This window comes from Antedon mediterranea, chromosome 1, assembly GCF_964355755.1.
Source record: "Antedon mediterranea chromosome 1, ecAntMedi1.1, whole genome shotgun sequence".
NCBI lineage: Eukaryota > Metazoa > Echinodermata > Crinoidea > Comatulida > Antedonidae > Antedon > Antedon mediterranea.
The window spans coordinates 26,662,563-26,684,229 of NC_092670.1; the positions used below are offsets into that span (position 1 = coordinate 26,662,563).

At 34.0% G+C, this 21,667-nt stretch overlaps 1 protein-coding gene across 4 annotated transcripts in view; it reads left to right on the top strand.

Annotated features, from left to right (window-relative positions):
* The window catches only part of LOC140063602 (serine/threonine-protein kinase Nek10-like), a 98,840-nt gene that overhangs the window by 68,740 nt on the left and 8,433 nt on the right, over positions 1 to 21,667 (top strand). For 2 of the 4 annotated variants that reach the window (XM_072110013.1, XM_072110014.1), the window contains exons 26-30: positions 9,473 to 9,622; positions 16,338 to 16,466; positions 16,881 to 16,972; positions 19,526 to 19,600; positions 19,938 to 20,048. In XM_072110013.1, the coding sequence (XP_071966114.1) occupies positions 9,473 to 9,622; positions 16,338 to 16,466; positions 16,881 to 16,972; positions 19,526 to 19,600; positions 19,938 to 20,048 (557 nt within the window). The remainder of the gene's footprint in view (positions 1 to 9,472; positions 9,623 to 16,337; positions 16,467 to 16,880; positions 16,973 to 19,525; positions 19,601 to 19,937; positions 20,049 to 21,667) is intronic. The other 2 variants (XM_072110016.1, XM_072110015.1) reach the window with 2 other exon arrangements.

The following is a 21,667-nucleotide window of genomic DNA, read 5'->3' on the forward strand; positions in this document are numbered from 1 at the left end:
CCTTTCTCTTTTTCTGTACTAGGTAAAGGTACTTGTTGTAGGGCTTTCCATGATCCTTGGGCCTCTGAATACTGATTTATATAACCCGCCATAACATTTGAATCTTTGGGCTTTCTTTCCCTTAAGAAAATTGTGTGGTCTTTTGAACAACAAGCTAAGAATTGTTCCATAAGCAATAACTCAATAAAACCCTTTATATCTTTAACCTCGGATAGTTCCATCCACCTATTTAAACAGTTTTTAAGTCTATTCAGAAATTTAATTCCATTTTCTGCCGCTTGTGGCCTTATTTCTCTGAATTTTTTCTAAACTCCTTGGTTGTTACATGATAGGCCTTCAAGATTACTTACTTTACTTTTTCCTCCGGAGGAAGGAGTGAATATTCAAACATTGTTTCAGCTTTCTCTGCCTCCTTTCTTATTTCTATTTCGGCCTCTACTCTCTTCCTTTCCTTTCAATTTCTTTTCTCTTTTTTTTTCCTCTCTTATTTCTGCTCTAGATGCCTTTCTCCTCATCTCTCTGATTACTTAATTTCACTCTCTCATTTTCTACAAACGCTCTCAATTCTTTTCCGGTTAATTATATTAAGTATTAAGTATACAATAGTACAATAAATGAGTATCTTACTAAAAACGGTCAATCTGTATTATTGCTGATGTGTGACACCTCCCTTGTCTATAAGGTTGATGTGAGGTGATTCCAGCAAATCTTATATACGGTAATACACCTGAATACTACGCAAATTACCCTTTTTGTTTAATTTGGAATACCCGTCACTTAGAACTGTGACATCCAGTAATTTCACCTATGCAACACTGTAGTACAGTATAATAGTGTATACTGTATATATACTTAGATAACAAAATTTTATTTTCTTCAGGCCATAATGGCATAATATTTTTTCTGTGCGCAATATTCCAATGAATGACGTGCATGTGGCGTTTGTTATGCGGATAACTTACTCAAAGTGAAGATAGTCCAGATCCCTATGTATTTTCGTGTGCAGATCATGGGGAAAGTGTAAACATTGTGTTTTATGAATATTTGAATCATGCTGGTTATAAAAACCCATGTTGTCAAATTTCTAAAATTCATCTTTGACCTCTGACCTCAATTTGATTGTTTTGACCCATTGAAAACAAAATGATCATATCTTTGCAACGCTTTGATTAAATGAAATAATTTTAGTGTCAAATTATTTGGAAGATGCATATTAATATTCGTTCTAATGGAAAAGTTTGTCCAAAAATGGCTGGAAGTATGATTTTTGGCATATTTAACCTTTGACCTACATATCATATAACTCCGTAACTAATAGTTGGACACATTTTAAATAAGGCTCAAATTAATCTGAAGGTATATGTTTCTATTCAGTCTAATAAGAACTTTTTCAAGAAAATGACCGGAAATATTTTTATTGACCTTTGACCTGTACTGGTAGTACATATTTCTATAATCTCAAAAACTATTGGCCGTAAAATGGTTGTTTTTGTGAAATGGTTCGAAAAATTTACATTTATATGTTGTATAATAACAACATTTTATAGAAATGTAAAAGAATTCTATTTAGGGTGTGTAGAAAGCGACGACCTCGAATTGGACGACCCCAACGACCCGGGCGACCTCGAATTGAACGACCTCAAATTGAACGACCCATAACACGAAACCGACGACCCCTATAGCCTAGCCTAGCCTAGGCCTAAGTGTGGTATAACATCCCGAAGCCGAACATAGCCAAAGATCTTTAAACTATACCTTATTATATAATACTCGCAAGCAAGCAATTGATTGAAAAAATACAGAAATATCGCCATTTGATACTGATTGTGTCGACACGAACAAACGAAAAGATATGGAACGCCAAGAGTGCATCATTAAAACTGCATTCGACATATTAAAAATAAATTAAAAAGAAATAAATATTATACAATACATGGTTAAACCATGGACGTATAATTACATCTCGTCTTCTTATAACGAACACTATAGGCCTACCAAGCAGCGTAACATGTGCATGGGGGGATATGACCGGTTGGGCCGCCGACAAGTTGAGCCGCCGGTAATTTCTATGAAACGGCCAGTGCGTCTTTTACGACATTTCGCGTAGTGATAGAGTGGTGTCCTAGTAGGCCCTACATAAGTTCATGGTCTTTAGGTTTATTGTGTCATGAAAATAAATAATAATTACATACTACAATCTTGTTGGTTTGAAACAGCAAAGGAAAGTAGTCATATTTAATAATTTAATTGTTTTTAATCTTTCAAGGTAAAAATGCATTGCACTCCATAATATTTTTCTCGCGTGTATGCCTACCACGTAAAATCACGTTGTCTCTCAGGACTAATAGAGTATTGATATTCTTCGAATGAGGTTAAATAATTATTATTTTTTATTTACTATCTTTTAATATCATATTTAATTGAATTTTACAATGTTAATACACAAAATATTTTACTAAAAAACGGTGATTTTATGCAATTATTTTACATCAACTGCCGCCTGAGGGGGCAACATGTTTACGTCATTTTTGGCTAAAAACGATCATTTTCGGTCATGTTTTAGGCCTTATATTTTGGAATTTACAAGTCAGATATTCATAATTATTTCTCTTTAATTATAATATTTAATAATATATACTAAAAACCGTGATATATAAACTTTGGAATATACATCGTTATATCTAATAATTAATATAAATAGAACTTCTATTAAATAGAAACGAGCACCGGCGAAAGTAAGCATTTGGCGTTTCATAGAAAATAACGTTTTTCTGGCGGCGCCTCACTTGTCGGCGGCTCAACTTGGCCTAATCCTGCATGGGGAGGGCCATAAGAAAGCTTTACATTTCACACATGCATTGTATACGGTCAAACCATGGAGGTATAAAAATATTTTTACCAAACCATGGAGCTGGTCAAACCATGGAGGTAAAATCTATTTTATACCTCCATGGTCAAACCTTACCTGCCGCTGAAAAAGGGGCCTGGTTTGCCATGTTTATGATATTTCGTGTGCTAATCGAGTCGAATGCAGTTTTAATGATGCACTCTTGGCGTTCCATATCTGTTCGTTTGTTCGTGTCGACACATTCAGTATCAAATGGCGATATTTCTGTATTTTTTCAATCAATTGCTTGCTTGCGAGTATTATATACGGTATGGTTTAAAGATCTTTGGTTATGTTCGGCTTCGGGATGTTATATCATACTTAGGCCTAGGCTAGGCTAGGCTATTATAGGGGTCGTCGGTTTCGTGTTATGGGTCGTCCAATTCTAGGTCGTCCAATTCGAGGTCGCCCGGGTCGTTGGGGTCGTCCAATTCGAGGTCGTCGCTTTCTACACACCCATTCTATTTATGATCACTGACTTTGTAATTTATTAACATCACTAACATTTGTTATCTATATATAAATTATGGTTAATTCTGACATAGGCGAGCACAATGCAAAAACTTCAGTACAAATCTCCGCCTTGGATACCTACCTTATCTATCCGAGATGTACCGCGAAACGTAGATTTGATAACATTAGTGTGCACGCCGACGCTATTGTTCCATATTTATATCTTAGGAAGATATTATAAAGAGTTTTTTAACAACATTTATGATTTCAACATTGGATTTTCCTCTCAATTTCAATTCTTCCCGGTCAAAGTAATTTCCGGGTTTAAGATAAGTTCACCTTAGTTTCAAATATTTTCTCTCTTTTATACACAAGGGAGCAGTTAAAATAATAGATTTGACCCTAAAGGTGACTGGAAACAGGCACTTTCCATCAATCAATACAGTGTCCCTTTGGAAGACGAAAAAAAAATTGGCCATTAATCATAGCCATTTCAGTTTTTTGTTTATTTTAAAACATACCACACGTGTGTGAAGGTACAGTAGTTAAATAATAGGAATTATACTGCAAATTAATAAAGATCAAATTAAATATACGCCATAAAGAATCAGAATATATTGTGGGGAATAGTATTATAAAATTACATAGGGAGATTTGTTAAGACATTTTTCGAGTGAAATCCCGATAGCTGAGTTTTATTGAGTAAGCTTGCAGGAATAACTGTAGGCTATCTTCCTGTGTCCCGTTAGGACCGAGATGTCTGCCCATGTTGCAAGCCGTAATGTCTTCTTTCTTGGGCCCACTCTGTCACGGCAGTTAGTTTCAAAAGATGATTAAATTAAATAATGTATTAATAATTATTAGGATGGTATTCATTTGAATAAACGCCTCTCCAATAAAACATCACTTTGAATAATAACCCCCCCCCCCCCCCCCACACAACCCAACTATCTAATAAACGTCCATTCACATATTTATAATAACACAATTATACTATTTGTAGTAGAATTCACCGCACTGTTATCTGCAATTTACCAAGCATTTGTTATTCTTTTTTACCACTTTTCATATCTATGAGAGGATTTCATTTGATTATAAATGTTACCATATTATTAGAACTAAAAAATTTAACATATATCCCTCGAATAAGCACCTCCCTCAAATGACCTCCGCCTCCCCAAAGGGCCCTACCAAACAATAAAAACTATACTTTAAAATGTTATTAACCATCTAAAACACTGTGAAACAAAGTAGTTCAGTTTTACGAATGTCAAGCATTTTCAATAATGGTAACCGACAGAAAATGTATAAGGAGAACATTATCATTCCGAGAACCATCGTCTACACTTCCTAGAGGGGGAGCGAGCGAAGCGAGCTCACCCTCTAGTAATATTAAAATGTGTTATATTTGCTGATTTTAAGCACTTCACATGAATTTATCAGAATTATGTGTATTTAATATAAAGTTGTTTTTTTTTATATAAAGAAAATTTAATTTTCAAATTAATATGGCTAAAACTTAATAAGATACATGCAAAAAGTGTATTTTTACTTGTGTGAACAGCCCCCCCAATCTTCATTTTTTCCCCAAAAATACCACATTTTTATGTGTTTTCCTGAACTTAACAGGTTATAACTTTGTTTTAAAGACTTTTTACAGTAACCTGTAATTTACATACCACTTTTATAATGTACTAGGTCAGTTTCTGAAAAAGTTGTGAAAAATATTCCGATAGCTTGATATTTTTGTTGAGGTTATTACATGATGCACATCAAAAAAAATATTTTAATTTTGAGCTAAAAGTCCATCTTTTTGGTTTAATAAAAGCTATCTAGCAGATATTAATACACAAAATTCATATTTTATTGGATAGATATTATGATTATCTTTCCAATAAAATATGCGGTTTGTGTAAGAATGGCTGTACAAGATTGTTTGTACTGGACCAAAAAGATGTATTTTTAGCACAAAATCAAAATCTTTTTAGCATGCACCATGTATAACCTCAGGAAAAATATCAAGCTATAAAAATATTGTTTTCATTTTATCTCAGAAACTTACTTAGTATATGTTAGAAGGTGTATGTAAGTTACACGTCACTGACAACAAATCTTTTAAAAAGTTACAACCAGCTAAGTTTATGAAACCACATGAAAATGTGGTATTTTTTTGGAAAAAAAATGAAGATTGAGGGTGCTGTTCAGGGTAGTAACAAAGTGCGAGGCAGCGAGGCACGCGAGGCAGGGAAGGCATGCGAGGCAAGTCAGAAATTTATGCGAGGCATCGTTTTACCATCATCAAAAAATGCGAGGCATCATTTTATCATTTCTCAAAATTGCAAGGCAAGAAATCACCGAAATTGAAGTAGCCTAGTAGGCCTAGGCCCGCTAGGCTAGTTTCCTTTTGCACCTGCCTTGTAATTTAACCAAGGCTTTATCCTGAATACCACAGCTTAGAATTAGTAGGCCTACTTTAATGAAGAAAAATCACATAAAAGTAACAATAAATCCATTAAATTGGTGATTTTACAGACGTTGTTTTTCTCGCATTTCGCACACTCAATGTTCAATATTTTAGTTTCTATGGAACGCCAAAAGAGCAAAATTAATTAGAGGGCTAAAAACTCTGTGGAATCCATTTATATTTAACGCATTATTTGGTGAAAATCAAGTACAATTTCAATAGATTTTGTCACTGTCAGTAAGGAAAAATGTTACTGTTGATAATGTACACGGTTTCGTTAACCTTTTAAAGAATAAAATAGAAAAATTCATCATAATATCCTTAGTAGGATGTCCTAGGTCTAGACTAGGTAGTGATGTTGATTTAGGATCGATTATTATTCTTTGAAAACAGAAAAGTATCAGCAGTAACATATTACAACATTTTTATTGACAAATTAACAAATATATTGAAATAAAACGTGTTTTTCACCAATAAATGCATGAGAAATTGACGCATTCCACTGAGTTTTAGTCCTCTATTATCGTTGCTCTTTTGGCGCTCCATAGAAACAAAAATATTGAACATTGAATAAGTGAAATTCGCGAACAGTGTGCGAGAAACACGCCTGTAAAATCATTAATTTAAGGATTTATTTGTTACTTTTTATGTGATTCTTTCATTAAAGTACTCATGAGGTATACTCCTAAGGTGTGGTATTCACACGATAAAGTTAGTTATCAAATTTGGAGTAAAAATATAAGCGAAGGAAACTAGCGCCAGGTTTATTAGTACGTACATGGACAACAATAAATAAAAATCGTTCGTAATATACCTAGCTTACTAAAACAGGAATAGTGTATCATTATTAAATATTACACCAATTATTATTTTATCAAAATTGATTAAACTATTTTCTACATAGGCCTTTATCTAGGTTGGGGCTAAGCATATTAGCTAAAGTTTAATTTTAGGCCTAGTATTACAATTGTCGGACGTAAGTCTTTTTTCACACGCGCTCCAGAATTCTGTCGCAATTTTTTTCTTTGCGGCATGTTATTGGATCGGCATATCAGTTACCTTTTATTCACCGCCAGTTATTGAACTTGTCCTGGCAATCGCTGTTCACCTTATTTGCGAGAGAGGTACACGTGTTGTTCCTAGAGAATGGAATGTCAAAAATGTCTTTGGCACGCCGCTCAGAGAGAAGTCTGTGCGTTGCTGCTGAAACCACGTGCTATAGGAGGGGAATGCACCACAATCCTCTGAGCTGAGGGCTGAATCATTCCGCTACCTGCTAAATAGTAAAGAGGGATTTTCCATCTCTCGGGTCTACCGGATCTAGGCGCAGGGGTGTGACAAAATATTATTTTCACTCTGCTATGTTCGAGAGACATGTGAGTGAACACGCTCGAAATGCCAACAAACATTGCAGTCATTTGATGAGTGTGTCGCTATAACAATTATTGTTTATCGAAAGTTGAAGACTGTCGTTCAGATTTTTGAACCGTAGTTTGGGCACTTTTGTAAAAGTAAAATTTGACACGATATGACTTGAATGAAAAAACAATCGTTACATAAAAATATACAACATGATGAGTGTATACACGAATCTATTTAGATACGCTTGTATCGATTGATTATTAGGCCTATAATATAGCATAATAGCACGTTAAGATATGCCTCGCACCTTTTTGAAATTGTAAACTATATGCCTCGCATGCCTCGCACTTTTGGAAATGATAAAATGATGCCTTGCACAAATATTTGGCATGCCGCGCGTGCCTCGCTGCCTCGCACTTTGTCAACACTCTGCTGTTCACATAAGTAAAAATACACTTTTTTGCCTGTATCTAATTAAGTTTTAGCCATAATAATTTGAAAATAGTCTTATTTGATAGACAATTAAATTTTCTTTATATAAAAAAAATAAATTTTATATTAAATACACATATTTTCTGATAAATTCATGTGAAGTGCTTAAAATCAGCAAATATGACACATTTTAATATTATAACAAATGCTAGTGATGTTAATAAATTACAAAGTTAGTGATCATAAATAGAATTCTTTTACACTTCTATAAAATTTTGTTATTATACAACATATAAATGTAAATTTTTCGAACCATTTCACAAAAACAACCATTTTACGGTCAATAGTTTTTGAGATTATAGAAATATGTACTACCAGTACAAAGGTCAATAAAAATATTTCGGGTCATTTTCTTGAAAAAGTTCTTATTAGACTGAATAGAAACATATACCTCCAGATTAATTTGAGCCCTATTTAAAGTTTGTCCAACTATTAGTTACGGAGTTATATGATATTTAGGTCAAAGGTTAAATATGCCAAAAATCATACTTCCAGCCATTTTTGGACAAACTTTTCCATTAGAACGAATATTAATATGCATCTTCCAAATAATTTGACACTAAAATTATTTCATTTAATCAAAGCGTTGCAAAGATATGATCATTTTGTTTTCAATGGGTCAAAACAATCAAATTGAGGTCAGAGGTCAAAGATGAATTTTAGAAATTTGACAACATGGGTTTTTATAACCAGCATGATTCAAATATTCATAAAACACAATGTTTACACTTTCCCCATGATCTGCACACGAAGGCACTTTTTTTGACATAGGGATCTGGACTAAGAGTTCAAACCTAGTTCTTTGTTTGTGACCCTTTTTTGTGCGTCGCGTTTTTCTAAAATGTGTAAACCTAACATTTCATAACTTTGTCAACATATTGGCATTCACATGAAGTTTCACCTCTTTTTTTTTTACGTCAGAGCTGTGCAATATGATTTACGCTCGATTTTAGGAATTTCAATGATTGATCATAGATTAAAAACTATAAAAGTCATTAAATTTAATTCATGCCAAGGGTCAAGTTTATGTGGAAAAAACGTGTGTTTCACACAATCTTATCTCTTGCACGTACATGAATTTTAAATTTTAAAATGTGCACAATTAATTTCTAATCAACATTCTATACGTTTTTTTACCATTTAAAAATTATTTTTGTTTGTGTTGCTTGCGCGCATTTTTGCACACAGTGCATAGAGTAGAAAAACCAATTTTGCAATTACTTTTTGTTCTGTATACTTTCTGTGATAAATTTCATTCATTTTTATAAACTTTAGTTGCAAAGTAACTATGCACGTGCACGTTAAACTTGAAAATGTGTGCAATAAAAAATGGCTAATTTAATGTGAATGCGAAAAAACATGCCTATTTTGAATCTATCATAGCTCCTCAGGAGGGATGTTTTTTTTTTTACTTATTAAGAAAGCTGATGAGTTGTAGATATGAATTCATGTAACATTTTTGCTTGACTAGAGTTGTGACATCATCATAATGGCCACGCAAATTTTAAAAATATTTGTTTTTTCTCTTTTGTACTAGTTAAGTGAACTTAATAGAGTTCTATCTTGCTTATTTGAACCCCAATCTTTCCCATATTTTGATATTTTCTTACATACATGCACGAGGCGTTTGTTGTGTGGATAAACTGACTTCTCACTTTGACGAGTTCAAATCTAGTTTGTGATTAGTTCTACTTCATAAAATCTGGACACTTAATTCTTTTTACCATATTTAAATTCAACAAATTCGTTCATTTTCTTTTCATATTTTGAATTAAATTAATTTTTTATTTTTAACATTTAATTGATGTTTTCAGGTGTTTGACACCAAAGCAAGATAATAGACCAGATATTATAGGAGTTGCAAGTGCAATTTCTGAAGAAATAATGGTGCACATGGACATGCTAAATAATAAACACATTGGTTTAGAGAAGAAGCTTGCCAGGGAAAAGAAACGTACACACAAGTAAGAATAAATTGGTTATCCGCACTTGGCGGATAACCCCTTGTTATTGTCACAATCTTTTTTTTTCGATTTTCTTCTTTCTTTCCACAAATTTTGTTCGCAGCGTATCTCTAATTCTGGCAAACATAAGATTGTATAACTTTGTCATAAGATTGACCTGTAGCTGCAGATGTGCAAGAAACTTCGTTTTATGATTTTAGAGTTGCACAACGTGACTTACGCACGATTTTATGAATTTCAATGATTGATCATAGATTAAAAACCAAAAATCATTTTGTATTGAAACTTGGTAAAGTCATATCAAGGGCAAACTTTTAAAATGCGTAAAATCAATTTCTAATCAACTTTCTACGCGTTTCATGTCATTTCGAGCATGTAAAAAATTCCCACGAGCACGCGAATTTTTATAAACAGTCATAAATTCTAAACTACATGGTGAAGTTTTTTTTTTTCGGGACCCCTCAGGATACAAACCTCCTGGTTTAGAGGGTTATCCTTTGCTCCTACTCGTTTTTTGTTGTTGTCTTTGTTCTGATTTTGTTGATTGTTAAGTCTGCGACTTTTGATGTATATATATATATTTCTGTACCACTGTTATTTTTATATGAGCAAGAAATAAAAACGGAAGTGGAAGTTGATGAGTTGTAGATATAGAATCATGCATCGATATGGCTAACCGGACATTGTGACGTCATCGTATGGCCACTCGAATATGAAATAGAGGATTTTTGTCTCTTTCGTCATAGCTCATCACATTTAATAGAGTGCATCTCCACTTATCCGTATTCCATTTCCCCCCATTTTTTTATATTGTCTAGGCCAATCAATTATCTTTCGCATGATATACCATTTTTAAAAGTGTGATGACGTCACTATTTCCAAAAGCGTCAATAACTTTGGTCACTTATTTTCACGTATTCTGCACTGTATGTAGTACGTATACAATATATAGTGTAACTGTATATACTTAGACGTGACACAAAATAGAGAGCAAACTAACATTTTTTAATGGCATAATCGTTTTTCTGTGCGCAATATTCTAACGTATGACGTACACGTGGTTTTTGAGCTGCGGATAACCTAACTCGTCCGTAGTGACGAGTTCAAATCTAGTTATATTTGAAGTTCATATAGTAATTTATTTAAATTTTATTCTTATTTATACATACATAAAATACGAACTCAAATGTTATTACTATTCAAAAAATGATTCTCTATGGAGAAAGTTCTGGACTTCAGTTTGAATTAAGTAAATTGCATACTAATAATTCCATTAGCCTTGTTAGAGTTAATTGGTGATATATATGTTCTTAAGATAATTCCTAAATCCATCTTTTTAGGTTGATTGCATTTTTTAGGCAAGTTCAGGACCTACAGTACAGTACAAAAATAATTATTAAAGCTATTACAGAATGATTATGTCATTGCATTCCGCATCATTTTTTCACTTAATTTGTAATGGTTTGGGAAGTAAGGATGAGTGAGTTTGTTTAATTAATAAGAATTTAATACCAAATGTGATTGACCAAATTGAGTTTTTAGTATGTTTAACACCTGATCATATCCCTTGTCTACTTAACAATGTACAAGCTTCAATAAATGCCTTTGCTTCACCAGTACAGTAGAATTCAGTTTCATTATTAATATTACTAAGTTTAGAAGCTAAATTAGTTTCAAAATTTAAAATGAAATACCAATATTCACTTGAATCATCGCGTGTGGCTCCAGGGGAAGGATTGATCGCTAAAATAATGTTTGAATTAGCTTACAACATTTCTTAGGTAATTTTTTTAATGAAATGTATAGTGTACTTGCTTGACGAATCCTTTGTCCATTAAATCATATAATAAGTTGTAATGTGTCCATAAATTAATTATTCTACTTGCGTAAGCCTAGCTTGTGGTGTGTAGCAAACGGCAAAAATGCCATTGCCATGCTCTCCACCACCACAGACTACAAAGAGAGATCCATTCAGCCGACGTCGCATCCGTTCGTTGTTTTGTAGAAACAACAATAATTTGGAGTACATTAATTATGGGGGTGTTCACTATCCAAGAGCCTATTAAACATGTGCGTCACCCACTGTGTAACAATACAATAATTTATTTACATCTCTAAATTTACAATCGCATATTCTGTAATTTTACTAAACGCTATTCAATTGTTGTTTGACATTCATCACGGAGGCGAAATACATTCGCCTCATCACTCTCAATGCTACAAATGCTTCATGAATGTCCTCCAGTTCCACAACTTGTTTTTCTGATTTTTGGATCAACTTTATTATTTTTTGGCATCTAGATGTTCATCTTCTTGCGACAACACCTTTATAATATTGAATGTCCTCGTCAAATGACCCTTTTTATTTCTCTGACTTATCTTTATTGCAGCCTTCCTTTCCTCCATTACGATAAATTGTCCAAATGCCTTTGTTTAACACAAACAATTCAAACTAGAATTTAATTTGTCACTTTGACGAATTATAGGTTATCATTTTTATAATTTTACTGATATTTAATTTGTTTTTAAACATGCACATACGTTAAATATGACTGCAAAATATTGATTTATGCAATCCTATTACCTGATGCATGCTTACAGTGCTGATTGGTACCTATTATGTGTCATAGCATATACACTCTATACGGTAGAGTGTACTGTATATCTATACAGTGTGACATAGGTGAAATTACGGGAACCACATCATGTTCTAATTTTTGGGTATGACGACGTCAAAATAAACTTGAAGATCACAATTTCGAAAGATAATGAATTGAGCAAAAAATTTGGAAGAAAATTTGTCACATATAAGCGCACTGCGCGCTCTTTGAAATTTGTATAAATTTGACGAAAGAGAGAAAAAAACTGCTTCAACATCCGATAGGCTTTTAATTTTTATATGAATTCATATCTTTCTTTCATCAGGTTGGACAGTATAATCTTTATACATGTTACATACAGTGTAGAATAGGTGAAATTACGAGACCCGCCATTTATTCCAATTTTTACCATGACAACGGTATTAACGTATAGAAGAAATTTAAATACGTAAAATATAGATGCGCGCTCTTTTAAATTTGATGAACTATGACGCAAAATATGAAAATACAACTTTTTTTATTCAACTGGCCATGTGATGCGAATATGTTCCGTTGACATAAGTTGTATCAAAGTAGTCAAGAAAGTCCTCTAATACTTCAGGTGAATTTTCCCGTAGGTGCTGCATACCTTCTTTGACCTAGATAAAACAAAGATTATTTGTGAGTAAAGTAGAATGATCAATGTTCCGGATAATTCTTATTTGAAATCATGTAAGAGTCATTTTTATGTTTTAAAGTTATGGTGCTACAGTATGAATGAATGTTCAAATTAAATTTATAAAAGAAATCAAATAAAAGGGACATGACAACATAGCTTGTAGAACAATTAGATTGTAAAGAAACATTATAAATGAACAAGTAAAAAATCACCATCTTGAAATGCATAATTCTATGTGAACGGAAGTTGGAAATTAAACAGATAAATATAAAATATATTATAAAGATAACATACCTTATCTGGAGGCAGGAAAGCAAGACCATCTACCATTTCACAGAACTGCTGGATTTGCTCGTCTTCCATGTACATTGAAGCAAGGCCAAGTGTCTGCAGCTTTCTCCATGAAGATTGTGTCAAGTGGTAAAAACATTCATGAATGTTGGTGTTCTCTCCAAAAACTGAATAAAGTTCCCCCATCATGCTAACTTCAAAGTCCATATTTATTAAGGTTGGGTTTGGTACATAACCTAGTAGTCTACATTGATCAACAATGGCAGTAAGAAATTGTTTGTAATGTTCTTGCAATTTTGATGTAAGTAGCGCATATACAGTTGTTATCGAATTGTCTTCTAACTCAACGCGAATTACATACAATTGCTTATAGAGTTTTGGGCTGGTTTTAAATGTTCCATCCATAAACCAGATTGTTGAATTGCATAGGTGACGCAAACCATCCGAAGTTGCAAAAACTGTGACACGGTCATTATTACCAATGATAGCATCATGGATTAGAAAGTCTCTGTCATCAAAAGTTTTCATCCATTCACCATCAATGACTGGTCTTCCAGCGATTGTGGCTGACCAGGGTGACTTTTACTTCTTTTGATTCTGATGTTTCTTTTTAGACTTTCTGCACAAGTCATAGTAACACGAACATTGAGTGGTTGTTTGTGCCATCTCATCAATGACTATCTGAGCTGGAGTTGCTCTAGAAGTTGTAGCTTTATCCATAATATTATGTCTTACTTTCTCTGCATGAGCTTTTATGATGTTAGCTGCATGATTGTGTTCCGATACATACTGCACTTCGGCCATATCGATGTCTGTCCGTAGTACACCTTTGCAAGCAAACTTTCTACGTGAAGAACACTCCCAAATTATCGAACTTCTGTTAGACTTACGTTTAGTATAAAGATAACCATCATAGCATAATTTGCGACCTCCCTTATTATTTGTAATGAACTCCATTTTGAATTGATTGGTATTTTGACAATGTGCCTTATTTAAACATAACATTACAATGGCATAAAATTTATTATGAATCTTAACTAAGTAGGAAGTGTTTGATGTTTTGGCAGTGGCATTTGGAAGAGGTAACATGAAAAGTGTAGGCATCCCTTTGATTAGCTTTGATATTGTTTCTAAATAACACCTACACCCAAATTGCTATTCATAATAACACAATTTAATAAAAATTGATTGTTCAGCACTCCCACTTTACAATGGTAAAGTCCATTGTTGGGTGGCTTTTTACAGGGGTGGCTTTTTTCCGATTTCTCCACCCTCTATTCACCAGCCTTGTGCCTCTTGTTTCTTTTATTCCTGTCCACTCAGGCAGCGCTTGCCTGACCATATCTATCTATCTATCTATCTTTGTCCAAGTACCTTCACTTGCACTGATAAAGGGCTAAGTGTTGCCCGAAAGCTCTACTATTCTGGCTGTTTTACTTTATCGTTTTGATTTAGCTTTTCGCTTTTTTTTTTTATCTCCATTGAGATCCAGCCACTGATAGTGATACCCACAGCATTGTCATTTTTTCAGTATTTTGCCTTTGGATTTATATGTAATTTCTCATTCTCACAGATTTCCTCATCTTTATCGTTTCAAATTAAATACACACATACATACACACCTACATACATACGTATATCTATATATAAATTTACGTAAGGGCAAAATTCGGTAAATCGCGCCTTACTTTTAGAATTTTTACTCGATGGTATATAAAGTTGGTTCGTACTTTCGGTACTGATTTTAACCACCTGATGTAACCCTGTTTACTAATTAAATTAAGTTAGATAATTAGTTATTGACGATTAAAACGAATTTAGGTTCAACGATTTGCCCCAAATAGGGGTGTTTTCCGATCGTGGTATACACTGTCTAATGGATGTCCATCTTGAAAAATACCCGCCACAAAAATGCGAGGAGGCTTCGCATTTTCCTATCTCCTCCTACGATAATTGTTTTTAATAGCTGAAAACCGGTTGAACAGCTCGAGTACAGTATCATAATGTTGAAGACAGGCCGATTTTCTTTAAAAAATACTATTTTGATAGATTTAATATACGTTTATGCAAATGTATTGATTTGAAATGAATGGAACATTCCAATCTCTGTTCCACAAGTGTCTATTCCCTCAGGCGTCGTAAAGGCAAGTACTGCATACTCATAACACAAATTCGATCCATTTTTTTTTCAATCTGTGCTGCAGAGGTTGGATATAGATTTTTTTTAAAGGATAATGAGCTAGCGTTTTCAGTCGCCGTATATTATGTACAAATCTTTATTATTGCAGTTAAACCACCCACGTGACATCATCACCCTTCCCTCACTGGCATGAGTAGCGTTGTAAAGCCAGTAGAGGATAGGCCTACGGTCCCCCTACGGTGCATCACATGCCCTAAACGCAGAACAACTTTGGTATGAATTGGCTCTAAGAAACAATTGAAAACCATTAGGCCTACTAATTAAGTTGAGTTAGATAATTTAATATTTATTGACGATTAAATCGAATTTATGATTTGCCACGAATAGGGGTGGTTTTCACAAATTGTTTTCCATTATATAAACATATTATACACGTCGTAGTGATGTATCGTTACATGTACTATACTATTTCAATCGACTAGGACGGTGATAGTTTCAACAAAGTATTACATCGCAATGTTTTACTGTGTTTAGTGGTATATTATTTGTAAAACATGAAAACAATTAATATTTCGTTACTACATGGATAAAGAATATATTTAAAAATTGTTCCTCTTTGCACCCATCCTCTTTCCCATCCCTCAACCCTAATGTTACATACAAAACACAAATTAAGTTTGTTTAAATTTGACTTAAACAATTGGTCTCATTTTGTGACAAGTTTCTCTTTCGGAAGTAATTCCCAGGGTGCTAATTTTAGTTCAGTACATAAATCACAGTGTCTATTTATTCGTTCCTGTAAACGACACGTATTATTGTCCTGCGGTACGTACATTTGAAATCGCCAGTTTTTTAACGCTGAAATTATTATGTATTCGAGAACCATCTGTGGGCACGACCTAGATGGTACGCGAGCGAAGCGAGCGTACCATCTAGTATATATATATAAAGCTTCTGAAAATGTTATTTATAATATATTGTGTTAAAACAATTTGATTTGTAATCTGGGATTTCTTCTCAATTCAGACATTTCCATGAAGCAAATGTTAACATGCAAAATTATCAAAGATTGTTCATAGCATCTCAAGAACGTTATGACAAGCTTGTAAACCTAGCTAGTAGTGGAGGTGCCTATAGTTTGAAAAGTGAAACAGAGTAAGTTAATATTTGTATGTTTGGTTACTTCTTTTATAAAATTTGTCTCATCTTACCTTTGCACATAATAAAATACTTTTATTTACATTGTACTGATGACATTTTAATCAGTTTCTGAATTGCCCAAAAGAGTTTTGTGGAATTTGGCATTATTTTGGATGATGGAAACTATTCTGTATTTTAAACAATATATATCAAAAAGTTGGCGGGCTAATATCGGTATTACCAAAAAAAAAATACAAGGAATTAAAAATATTCCAACTTAAAATATTCCATAGAATTTGCATTTTGTAAGAAAATACCTTCTAGTACCACCTATAGCCCCCAAAACATCACTCTAAAATGAAAAAAAAAAATCCATTTCGGGTCCATTTTAATTTATTCATCTAAGATCTCTTCTTTTTTTTTGGCCAGCAGCAGCAGTGATGTGTTTGAATCAGCAGATGAATCAAACACACCTATTAATCAACGAGTTGTCGGCAGTTACAATATGTTGAAAAGCACAGGTAAGCAATTATTGTGTATATTAAGAGACATATGTCCATATTTAAAAAAAAAGGATTTTGATAAAGAAACTGAAAACAAATTTTGAAAACAAATTATTTACTAAACCAACAATATTTATCTACAAGAAAAAGTTAGTACTCTACATTAACTTCAGTAACTAATTGTCCAAACAGTTAATAGATGTTAAATAAGCGACTGTAAAATTTAACAGTTAAACTTTCTTTGTTGAACATACTAGAAGCCTTCACTGTTTAACACAAAGTTATAGTTTTCACTGAAGGTGTATGCCTAACATTCATTGTTGACATTTTCTAAATATATTTTCCTCTTAATTTATAAGTGTAATACCCTTTTCACATCTGTCAAAAAAGTAACAAGTTGTAACCAGGTTCGTGTAGTGTAAAAGAAATTTATGAAAAACACACCAGCAAGGAGGCCTGTTCTTTCATGAATGAAATGATTTGTACCTCAAAAACATTCATTGTTTGTATATGCCGAAACCGGAAAATTGAAGGGTAGAGGATTATCTGTGAACAACCGTTGGTGTAACAACGTCAGAGGTGTGTCTACTATGTGTGATAAAAACATTGAACTGATGTGTCTTGCCTTTCGTCCTTTTTATCTTCCGCGAGAATTCAACAAACTTTTTGTGACATTAGTTTATACAGGCAAATGCTGAAAACGGCGCTAGTTCATTATCAGACATGATTCACGAGATCTCTGAAAAGTCCCCCCAATTCCCTCAAGTTGGTTTTAGGTGATATTAACCATTGCGATAAAGCGATTACCGATCTACTTCCACATTTTGCCAAATGTGTTGATAAACCCACAAGAGGTAATAATATTCTTGACCAATGCTACTGCTCGGTTCCAGATGCCTATAAATGTCTGATTAGTTTCAGTATTACCAACTCAGATCACAGTGTAGTTCAACTTCTTCTGAGTTATATACAGCACGCAAATTGTTGTAAAGGTCTGGAGCAAGGAAGCGATTGAAAGTTTACAAGATTGCTTTGAATGTACAAACTGGTGGGAATTTTTTGTTGATAATGTTGAACTTTCGGCTAATGTTATTAATTATCGCTGGATACTCCTGAAAAAGAATCTAATTTAAATAAATGTTATGCTATGTTTGAAGATGCAAATGGTAATGTCCCACCCAATGACTCATCTATTGCTCGTCATATAAACAATTACTTAGGTATTGGATGGGTCATTATTGATAAGCAGGATGTGCTTAAACAATTCAGGAGAGTTAACAAAAGGAAAGCTTGTGGGCCTGATGGCATTTGTGCTAGGATTTGTTATGAATGTGCCAATCAACTTGATATTCCATTTAGTAATTGATTTCAATTGTCTATGGACATGCATATGATTCCTAGGTGTTGAAAGTAAGCTGTTATTGTACCTATGGCTAAGAAGGCCTTCTGAGCTAAATGACTTTCGCCCGGTTGTGTTTAGAACGTATCATCTGTAAATATTTATTATGTTCATTATCTCCGATTATTGATCCATCGCAGTTCGCGTATCAGCCACTTAAATGTGCTGATAAAGCTGTGAATTTAGTTCAACTGATAAATTAAATTGTTATGCCCGTGCTACTTTTGTAGACTTTTCATCAGCGTTTCACACTACGCAACCGTCTATCTTATTTGAGAAACTGTATAACTTGAGGTTAATCCATATTTAATTTCCTGGATTAGTTTTATATTTAAGGGAACGAACTGTCTATTTGATGTTATTACCATAAATGTTGGTTCTCCTCAAGGTTATTGAAGTCACCTCTGTTGTATGTATACTATATACGATTGTAAATCCCATTACCCGAATACCTATTTGCTTAAATATGCAGATGACACAGTAATTGTAGGACTGATGCACGGTGATAACAAAATTCACTATCAAAGAATCCGTCTATGATTTTTAGTTTTGACTGAAGATTGCTTTATTCAGTAGTGGTTGCACAGTTAGCTAGTGGTTACGCCTTTCACTGAGGATTGCTTTATTCATTGGTGGTTACGTTTGCTGGTGGGTACACCCGTTAGCCAGTGGTTAAGACTACTGGTGGTTACCCTCTTAGCCAGTGGATACGTTTATTGGTGGATACCCCGATAGCCGGTGGTTACGTTGCTGGTGGGTTCACCCGTTAGCCATTGGTTAAGACTACCTACCGGTGGTTACCCTGTGTATATGCTTACTGGTGGATAACCCGATAGCTAGTGGTTGTGCAGAAACTGGTGATGCTGGTTAAAGATGTAGATCAAAGTCCTTGGAACAAAACAGTTATTTGTACATATTATCTAATTTTATCTAATTAATCATAATTCTAATCATTTTCTGCTGTTGATCATTATTCTGGGGAAACAATAAAATGAGGACACCCCAAAATATGTTGCATGTATTTGTTTATTTTGGTTATGTGTTCTGGTGAGAGTGAGAATTCGTTCAAGCTGCAGATTTTCCTGAAGGGTTGGACCCTATTTAATCAGATTCTTGACTGCAATTTTATTACAATACAATAAATGATGGTTTAAAACCAATTATCATTACAGAAAGTGGTATTGTTGATGATGAAACTAGTAGCAGTGAAGATAGTTTGGAAAGTAGCACAAATAGTACAGTACTTGGTAAGCAAGCATCAACACCAAAGGTCCAGTTGATAATTTCAGATAATATAAAGAGACAAAGTAAAGGGAAGTTCTTTTGATTCTTCAAATGATCTCTAATTATTAAATATAAGAACATGCACTTTCATGAAATAGTAAATATAGGAGTATAACCTGCGACAATAACTTTCATCCCCCCTCCAACAGTGGAGATGAACCAGAACATTGAGGTAAACCCCTACTACTGTGTAGATTTTGTCACTATAGATTGTGGTTTCTCTGCCTCATCCACTTGACTCGATTAGGATGGCTACATGCACTATATTGTAATAATGATAGAATTTTCCATTTCTTTTAGCAGCTAATTTGTCTTTAAGTAGAAATCGCGGAAGCCTAAACCATGCAAGACCTCCCAAAACAACTAGTAATGACAGTGCATTAAGGAGACATGGAATGGTGGATCTAATGGGTAAATATTAATTATTATATTCCACACTTTTCATTTCACGGTTGGTAGATAGCCGTGGTGTATTTATTGCCATGCTTGCGAACTATCCCACCCTTAAACTGTGCATGTCTGTTTCATCCGCAATGTTAATAACAATTTGATTTATGATGCACGGATGTGGTGTTACAAATATAGTCAACTTGTGTTTCACCTATAAAGGCGATATCTGTTAAATTATATTATACAAATAATAATTGTTTATGAGTGCAATGATATAATTAATTTCAAGAGGTGATAGATGTTTTACATAACATCTGAATATATTTTTGTCATTTCATTCAGATTTATTGAATGAAAGGCCTGTGCCTAGCCTAGGCTACAATGATTCAGATTGAAACGTAGCCCTAGGATAGGCTTTTTTTATTCTCTTTATGCACTTCATTAATATTCGTAAACTAGAGCACCGTTTCACAACATGCCTTTCGAAACAAAGCTAGGGCATTAACACGTGTTTGTGTCACACAGACAGCTAGCTATTGTCTTTTAACTGTCAAAACAAAACTTTTGTGTCATACACGAAGTAATCCATTTTGAGAAATACCCATAATACACAGCAAACAATCAGCATGTGGTCAATCATTGATAACCAGCCATTCACACTGCCAATCCACTAGGCCTACCTGTTTTATTTAAATGTGGGAACATAGGGCTGCTACTGTAACATTGTGTCAATAATTAATTTTTCGCTCTCTACTAAAGTATTGGCCGTTTCCACAGAAACAATATTGCATCATGTTGAACTTCAATTGTATTTTTCGCGCTCGACTACACTCAGGTTTCTTGACATAGGCCTGTTTTTGGTACTTTATCATAAAATAGTGCGTTATTATTTATTTATTATTTATGTTGTTTCGGGTTGTGTCATACATACATGTTTTTTTTTAATGAATATTGCTACAGTTATTACAAAATAAACTACAATGTTAGTTACATACGTCCATTATATTAATAATTTCACAATATTTGTAAAATGTATAGTGTGGTAAACCGCCCATGTACTTCCCTCCTCGCACACAATTTGTTAAAATTGGCACCAAAAGAAGCCGCTTGTTAATTTAGTTACCAATAGTAGTTGTCCAGGGGATAATTGTCCTAAGCTGTAGTTAGTTGTCCTAGAGGGTAGTTGTTCTAGAGGTTAGTTGTTCTAGAGGGTAGTTGTTCTAGGGGTAGTTGTTCTAGAGGGTAGTTGTTCTAGAGGGTGATTGTTCTGGGGGTAGTTGTTCTAGAGGGTAGTTGTTCTAGGGGTAGTTGTTCTAGAGGGTAGTTGTCCTAGAGGGTAGTTGTTCTAGAGGGTGATTGTTCGGGGGTAGTTGTTCTAGGGGTAGTTGTTCTAGAGGGTAGTTGTCCTAGAGGGTAGTTGTTCTAGGGGTAGTTGTCCTAGAGGGTGATTGTTCTAGAGGGTAGTTGTTCTAGGGGTAGTTGTTCTAGAGGGTAGTTGTCCTAGAGGGTAGTTGTTCTAGAGGGTGATTGTTCTAGAGGGTGATTGTTCTAGAGGGTGATTGTTCTAGAGGGTAGTTGTTCTAGAGGGTAGTTGTTCTAGAGGGTAGTTGTCCTAGAGGGTAGTTGTCCTAGAGGGTAGT